The 8,363-nt window shown below is 60.7% G+C and overlaps 1 protein-coding gene across 2 annotated transcripts; it reads right to left on the reverse strand.

Moving 5' to 3' along the window:
- TBC1D20 (TBC1 domain family member 20) lies at positions 1-8,143 on the reverse strand. 2 transcript variants are annotated; one of them, XM_062623870.1, is made up of 8 exons: positions 8,027-8,143; positions 5,920-6,105; positions 5,088-5,168; positions 3,694-3,880; positions 2,954-3,055; positions 2,223-2,364; positions 892-1,076; positions 1-259 (listed from the first exon to the last, which is right to left on the reverse strand). In XM_062623870.1, the coding sequence occupies exons 1-8, from the start codon at positions 8,067-8,069 to the stop codon at positions 4-6; spliced, it is 1,182 nt and encodes a 393-aa protein (XP_062479854.1). In that variant the 5' UTR covers positions 8,070-8,143; the 3' UTR covers positions 1-3. The 2 variants fall into 2 exon arrangements, with proteins under 2 accessions (XP_062479854.1, XP_062479855.1); XM_062623871.1 differs by lacking the exon at positions 8,027-8,143 and adding an exon at positions 6,789-7,100.
- Between the last annotated feature and the right edge of the window lie 220 nt (positions 8,144-8,363).

Genomic DNA, 8,363 nt, shown 5'->3' on the forward strand with positions numbered 1-8,363 from the left:
GCGTCAGGGGAAGATCTGCAGCTCAAACTTGGGGGCCCACTCCAGGGCGCTCTTCACCACGGCCAGGGCAGCGGCTCCCAGCGCCACCGTCAGCCCCATCACAGCCAGCTTCACCAAGCGGTTGGTCCTGGGCTTTGCCAGGATGGATTCTGTCCTGTCCTCCGCGCGCAGGCGCTCCCGGAAGCGCTGCCGCAGCACCGTGTCGGGTCTCTGCTGCACCGAGGCCAACTCAAAGTCCTTAAACGTGGAAGCCGCGGTTCTGCAAGAGAAGAAACCGGGGTCAAGGAGTGGCCCCAGCCCGTCCTCGGGACCCGCCTCCTGCCACGGGGAGATCACAGAACCATGGAACGGGTTGGGGTGGAAGGGACCTTAAAGCACACACAGTTCCATCCAGGGACCCCTTCCACTGGAGCAGCTTGCTCCAAGCCCCTGCGTCCAACCTGGCCTTGAACACTGCCACGGACGGGGCAGCCACAGCTTCTCTGGGCACCCTGTGCCAGCGCCTCAGCACCCTCACAGGGAAGAGCTTCTGCCTTATCTCCAACCTGAACTTCCCCTGTTTCAGTTTAAACCCATCACCCCATATCCCAGATGAAGAGTCCCTCCCCAGCATCCCTGTAGCCCCCTTCAGATACTGGAAGCTGCTCTGAGGTCTCCACACAGCTTCTCTTCTCCAGGCTGAACAGCCCCAATGTTCTCAGCCCGTCTCCTTACGAGAGGTGCTTCAGCCCCTGAGCATCCTTGTGGCCTCCTCTGGACTTGCTCCAACAGCTCCATGTCCTCCTTACGCTGAGGACACCAGAGCTGCACCCAGTGCTCCAAGAGGGGCCGATCTTCATGAGGAAGCAAGACCCAGGGAGGGGATGGAGCGAAGCCAGGGGCAGCACTCACCGCTCCGCCTGCTGCTGGGCTGCCTCCCGGGCCAGTTCGGAGGGGGGGAACTGGACAAAGAGGTCCCCGGCTCTGCTGATGAGGGTCTCGTAGGGAAGGTCCTGTGGGATCTGGGACAGGAGGTGGTGCACAGAGGCCATGTCACACTCGCAGTCCAGCACTTCCTGCTCGCGGTACAGCACGATCTGCAGGGAGCAGAGAGAGCTCTGAGGGCAGCGGGCAGTGGGGACGAGGCCCTGTCACCCGCTGGCACTCACTTCTGAGCCACAAAACACTTCACTTCCAGCTGGAAGAGCTGCCCTTCCTCACGGGGCCATGTGGCAGTGAAGTGTTCCCTGGCTGGGAAGAGCAATGCCAAACCCTTCTCAAGGCTGAGGCCGTGATCGTAGAATCATAGAACAGTTCGGGTTGGAAAGGACCTGAAGATCATCCAGTTCCAACCCCCTGCCATGGGCAGGGACACCTCACACTAAACCATGGCACCCAAGGCCTCGTCCAGCCTGGTCTTGAACATTGCCAGGGATGGAGCATTCACAACCTCCCTGGGCAACCCATTCCAGTGCCTCAGCACCCTCACAGGAAAGAATTTCCTCCTTAGATCCAATCTAAACTTCCCCTGTTTCAGTTTGAACCCGTTACCCCTTGTCCTGTCACTGCAGTCCCTAATGAAGAGTCCCTCCCCAGCATCCCTATAGCCCCCTTCAGATACTGGAAGCTGCTCTGAGGTCTCCACGCAGCTTCTCTTCTCCAGGCTGAACAGCCCCAACTTCCTCAGCCTGTCTCCATACAGGAGGTGCTCCAGTCCCTGATCATCCTCGTGGCCTCCTCTGGACTTGTTCCAACAGTTCCATGTCCTTTTTATGTTGAGGACACCAGAACTGCACACAATGCTCCAGGTGAGGTCTCACGAGAGCAGAGCAGAGGGGCAGGATCACCTCCTTCAACCTGCTGGTCACACTCCTTTTGATAGCCCCTTTCTGGGCTCAAAGAGAGATCTATTTGGATCCCCATAAGGAGAAAGGGCAGCACAGCACAGGGCTGTCCACAGCCAGCCAGATGCCCCAGCAAGCGCCCAGCATCAGGGCCAGCACATGAAAGCAAAGAAAACCACCAGCTCCTGCTGCCCTCACAGCCCTGAGCTGGACCAGGCTGTACACCTGGACACATCCAGGCCAGCCTGAGCTCTCCTGCATCCCCCCTGCCATTGCCAAGGACATCATTGGGGTGCTCTGCAGAGCAGGGGACAGGAGCAGCACTGGGTTTGCCAGCCCCAAACCACCACCACCTCACCGCAGTCCACTTCCTCCCCTGCCATTCCAGGCAGCACCTACCACAGCAGCGAAGTAAATGGGCATCAGGGGATGACAGGCCAGGAAGAAGTCGTATAATCGCACCACGTGCCTGAAGTCGGACAGGACGTGCCCGAACCAGGTGATCAACCAGCTGAGAGCAAAGATGGTGCCCACCTCCGCGCTGCACAGAGACAAAGAGCCGTCAGCCCGGCTGAGGTGCTCCTGGGGAGCCCTGCACTGCAGCCCCACGCCTGGCAGGGCCAGTCCTGCAGGCTCCTTCCCACCCTAAAGGCTTCACTAACACCTGCGAGTTGTAATCCTGCCTGGGACCCAGGAACATCTCGGCCACGAAACCTAACAGAGGCACCGGCCCAGAGAAGGACCTTGGACTGAACCTCCCCCCTTACTTTCCTGCTTCTGTTTCAATCTGCGCAGTCCATACCTGTGGGGCCCTAATTCCCCAAATCCTGGGAATTACCCCCAAAAAGAGCAACAAACCACAGCAAGGGGACACCAGCCAAAACCCTGGGCTCCTGAAGTGGTGGTGGCAGCTCTGTATGATCCCAGCCACAAACCCCCAGCCACAAACCCCCAGCTTTCCCCGTAAGGACTGCAGAGCACCGGGGTGAAGATGGCACCACCTAAAAGCCCTCAAGAGAGGCAGCACAGGAGTGGGTGTGCTCAGAATCAGGGGACACATGGCTTTGGGCTGTCACTGTTGGCTGTGGGGCTGCAGTTGACACACCTGTGTTGAGGGAACGTTTGCGTACCTCTGCATGAAGTCATGCACCTTAGGGTTCACCTGGTCTATGATGGGCATCAGGTAATTTAAAATGTGCTTGGTATTATCCATCGTTGGGTCCATAAAATCCCTGAGGGAAGATGGAGAAGAAGCTTCATCAAGCAACCATATCAGTGAGCTCTGCCTCCAGGGAGGCAGCCAGAAGGTAAAGAAATGCACTTGCAATAGGCAGCTTTCCTGACAGGGTGGCCCCAGCCCCAGGGAACTGTGTCCACCTGGGACAGGCTCCATCCTACCTGATCTGTAAACCCTTCCCAGCACCAAAACCCCAACTCCCTGCCTGGGAAAGGAGGGAGAACCCCCTCCAAAACAGAACCCAGCTGAAGGCTTGGGCTCGTTTCAGTGCACAAACAGGCTGTGGGGCTCAGGCCACTGCTGGTGCAGACCACACTGCCCAGGGCTGTGTAAGGCTGATGGGGAGGCACAGCCAGGCCCTGGCAGCAGAGGCCAGAGAGCTGCGCACAATGCAGGGAGCTGGCTTTGCAGCTTCAAGAGATGCCACCAATTACCTGGCAGCCTTCAATGAGCCCTTCCCCAGAGCACGGCTCCTGCCAAGCCATGTGTGGTCACACTGCTCCCCACAGCACCCCTTTGGGTATGGCCTTAACCCAAGGCTCCCCCTTCCAGGCCAGCTTTGTCTGTGCTGTGTTCCCACAGCTTGGGACACCCATGCAGCTCCTCTCCTCCAGCTGAGCCCCCCCCACGTACCTGAGATGATGCGTCGAGAGCTTCTCCACCAGTGCCGTGGCCAGCTGGTCCCCCACCACCAGGAGGAAGGTGACCACGATGTCGTGGTAGCCCTGGTAGTAGTGCAGCTGCGGGTTGCGCTTCAGGACGTGCAGGATGATATCGATGAGCTCCTCCTGCAACCCTTCCCGCTGGTCATCCGGCATTCCTGTGGGAACAGCACCGGACATTGAGTCGCTGCTGCACATGGATCTGCTGCCCTGAGCCTGGCAGGACACGGGCCTGTGTGAGCAGCAGTGAAGGAATGGTTTGGGTTGGAAGCGACCTTAGGATCATCCAGTTCCAACCCCCTGCCATGGGCAGGGACACCTTGCTGCTGCAAGCCCCTGTGTCCAAGCAGTTTACTGCTGTGCACAGAGCTGTGCAGGATGGTGCTGCACACCCAGCACTGAGGACGCTGCAATCATTTTTAATTTCCCAGAGGTTCTACAAAGATGAAACAGGACCCAGCTTCAGAGAAACTGTGTCAACGCCCTCAGAGCAGCACCCACCACAGCTCCACATCAGTCCCTGCTAACACCACGGGTTGATGGACAGGAAGAACATTGTTCCTGTGCCCGCAGCTGCAGCTGGTTTCCGGCAATCCCTGTCCACAGACAAAACAGCCAAAGGCCAAGCAGCAGGTCCCAGTGGAGATCCTGCAGTGACAAAGTTCCCCTGCTTCACTGATGTATCTAAAAATAGGCAGGAGGCTGCCACTCAGTGTGATCAGACCCATCAGGAACGGGGCATCCGCTCTGCAAAGGGAATCAGGGTGAATCAAGTGCTCACTCACACAAAGGCAGCAGAAGGGGGAAGCAGGTTCTGGCCAGAAATAACGACTGCTCTGCAGAGCTGGGGATGAAATGCTTTATAAATAGCACAACAAGGCACCAGCCACGCAGCAGAACTGAACAACTGCAACGCGTTTTGCTTCTAAAGGTTCAGAGCCCTCCTAAATCTGGTGCATGAACCCAATTTGGAGGCTGTTGAACACCGGAAACGGTTCCAAGAGCTGACAACGCTGCTTTCCCCCTCCCTGGGCCAGAGCAGGCTCTAAAATGAACCACAGCAAACAGGCTGCTTCTCAAGCACTCCATCAATGCAAACCTCACCCCGCTCCTGGCAGGCAAGGGGCCGACAACTGTTCCATGTGCAGTGGGGGGCACAGCGGGAAGTCACATCAGACCCAGCTGAAGGGAGCTGAGGGCTCAGAGTGGCTTTGCTGCACAGAGAAGCTGCTGTAAGCTCTAGCTTTCTAGAGCCAGGCTCTTGGAGTGTCACCACCTGCGACACCCTCTGAGTGAGGTCTGAGCTGGGGGAGCCCCATAGCACAGAGCTCACCCCAGAGAGGCCAGAGGAGAATCCCCCCTCACCTGGTGGGAACCGGCGCAGGGATCGCCGCACGTCCAGGAGCACTTGCTGGTAATCCTTATTGTCCTTCCGCAGCTCCTTGCCTGTGAGGAAAAGAGGAATATGGTTAACACGGTACCAGGAAGAGAGGTGGGAGAGGGAGAGGCCCTGCTGAAGGCAGGAGGATGAGGCTGCACACACACACACACAACATCCCATGGCATGGCCCCCTTTTCATGTGTTACACTCCAGCCCTGGCCCCTCACTTTTGCTGCTGTGTTCAGTGTGGGGAAATGAGATTGTTAGCTGTAGAATCAGAGAATCCCAGACTGGTTTAAGTTGGGAGGGACCTTAAAGCTCCTCCAGCTCCAACCCCTGCCACAGGCAGGGACCCCTTCCACTGGAGCAGCTTGCTCCAAGCCCCTGTGTCCAACCTGGCCTTGAACACTGCCAGGGATGGGGCAGCCACAGCTTCTCTGGGCACCCTGTGCCAGCGCCTCAGCACCCTCACAGGGAAGAGCTTCTGCCTAAGAGCTCATCTCAGTCTCCCCTCCTTCAGTTCAAAGCCAACTCCCCCTTGTCCTGCTCCTACAGGCCCTTGTGCAAAGCAGTCCCCTTCCAGAGGGAGGTGTGGTCTTCAAACACAGCACTCCTGGAAACATCCCTGCTCCACAGTTTTAACTGTGCAACCCAAAGCACCCCCCCGCAGCAGCAGGGCATGCCCAGCTCTGAGACCAGGAAGAGCATTTCATCAACCACCACCCGTGTGAACAGCCCCACACTGAGCCAAGCCGAGAAACCCAGCCCTGGGCCAGCGCCTGTGGACGCCCCGGGGCTCAGAGCTGGCTGCTGTACCTGGGAGGGGGGGCAGGTCGTCTGTGTTCACACTGAGCAGCTTCGGCCACACTTTGCAGCGGATCTCGTCGGTCAGGAGCCCCCCCTCGCTGATCGCCATCCGCCGGAGCGTGGCCACGTCGATGGGGTCACTGTTGAGGGCCTGGTAGATCTCCGCCACTTTCCTTTTCTTCTTGTCATCAAAGTCTGCAGGAAGGTCACAGAGAGGGATGCTGGGGCAGGGAGGGGCTGCAACTCACAGCGTGAGGGGGCAAAACCCACTCATGGCGATGCCACACACACTCACAGGGGAGATGGCACAGGACAGTGAGCACAGGCCCCATCAGTGCCAACCCACCAGCTCAAGGCCCCCATCTCCTCAGGCTCCGCACAGCTCACAGAACATCCCCACTGGTCCCACTGCGGGAGGCAGCTCCTGCTCCTCTCAGCACAGTGCCCAAGGGATCCCTCAGCCCTGTGTTCCCGGGGGATCACGGCTCCGTGCGGGACGGTGACAGCCGTGCGAAGCCACCTGCAACTGTTTGCTCCCTGATGCAGCCTCCAGCTCCAGCATCAAGTGTTTGCTAAGGCCAGGACTCTGTGTTCCTGCTGAGTCCAGGCTGCAGCTCCCACCGGCAGTGGCCTGGGGAGGAGTCTGAGCACTTCCACCGACCCCAACGGGCACAGGAAGGGACTGAATTAAACCAGAGGTAAGGAATCACGAGCACAGGAACACACTGGGCCAGTGTGAAACCACCACCACCGTTTGTGGAGCACACGGGGCAGATAGGGGATGGAACACACACAGGGAAGGGAACAACGAAGGCAGGGGAAGGAGTATCAGGCAGAGCACTGTGTGCTCTGCCTTCAAACGGGTTAAACGCACTTACAGGACTCGAGAGCGCTTCCTGGGGACACCACTTCCCACTGCATCCCGGTACCTGTCCCCGCTGCCCCACACCAGGGAGGAGTTTCCGCCAAGCAGCCGCGGGGCCGGAGCGCAGGATGAGGCCACCAGCGCCTCCTTCACTTAAAGGCTTTCCCAACAGATCCAGCTACTGTGGGGACCCGATCGGGATTCGTTCCATCAGGACGTGTCCGAACCGGGTTTGCATGGGAGGAACTCAAAGGATCCCGATGGGGAAGCAGCTGTTCGCTCCCTGCCCACGTGGCACCGCCGCTGTCCCGGCGCTGCTCCCCGCTCCCGGCTGGAATTCCCGCCTTCAGGAATGCGTCCGGGCAGAGCACGTCCGGCTGCTCGGACAGCGGGGAGGCCACCAGCAGCCACTGCCCCCTCTCTAAGCACCCTTTTGGGAGGAAACCTGCGCCAGCTCCGCCGGGCTCCGAGTCCCGGTAACGTCAAAGCACCAAACCCTCCCGGAGCGACCGCGGTTTCCTCTTCTCTCCTCTCCTTCCCCACCCCTTGTGCAAGCAAAGTTATGTGCAGGGAACAGCAGCCGGCCCCTGCTCCCTGCCCCGGGTACGGTAAGTAAGGAGGAGCAGAGCTGCGGGAGCTCCTCCCGGCCACACACAAAGCGCTCGGGGAGCAGCGCGAAGGAAGGAGCAGGAACCGGGGGCTCCTGGTCTGAGCTTTACTGGGGAGCAGCCCGGGATTTACCGGGGTCAGACCCGCACAGGGCGATGGCTGCGCTGGACACAGGGGTACTGCAGACCCTGCTCTGGGCACCCACAACCTGGACTCACGGCATCGGGCTCACCGGGGACCCACAGCACCGTAACTGCGCCCGGGGCTCATCCTGCAGCCAAACCGCGCCGGGAGCGGCTCCCACCGCCAGCCCCGAGCACAGCGCCCGGGGCGCAGCCGCGGGCACGGAGCGAGGCTTGGCGGGGCCGGGCCAGCAGAGCCCTCCCCGGTTACTGCCGCGGCGGGCGGACCCGGGCAGTGAAGCCGGAGAGCTCAAGGCCCCGCTCCTGCGGCGAGAGCCGGTCCCGCGGGGGGTGGGCCGAGACCCGGCCCCTTCGCTTGACCCCCCCCCCCCCCCCCCCGGTACCGGTACCGGTAACCCCCGCCGCGGCGGCTCCGAGTTCCGCCCCGCCGTCAGGGGGCGCTCTAATCCCCGCCCACCTCAGAGGATCCGGCGCCCCCCAGGCCCGGCCCGGTCCTTACCGTGACCGCCGACCCCGTTTCGCGGCGGGCTCCGCCGGGCCATGTTCCCGGGCGCTGCGGCGCATGCCGGGCCGGGCCGGGGCTCCGCGCTCCCGGTGCCGTCCGCTCCGCTCCCCTCCCGCCCCCCCTCCACCCCTCCGCCGGCGGCGCGCGGGCGGGACGTCACGACACCCCATGGCGCAAGCGCGGAGCCGTGAGGCAAATCACGATGGCGGAAGGGGCGCGGGGGTATTGCGCATGCGCGGAAGGGGGCGCGCAGCACGTGGTGGAGCCGGAGCGCTCGATTCAAGGTTTTGGTTCAAATTCACCAAAACGGCGCTAAAAGCCCCAAAAGTGC

Source organism: Pezoporus occidentalis, unplaced genomic scaffold (assembly GCF_034315485.1).
Source record: "Pezoporus occidentalis ecotype Australia unplaced genomic scaffold, CSIRO_AGI_Poc_V1 ctg259, whole genome shotgun sequence".
In the NCBI taxonomy this organism is placed as follows: Eukaryota; Metazoa; Chordata; class Aves; order Psittaciformes; family Psittacidae; genus Pezoporus; species Pezoporus occidentalis.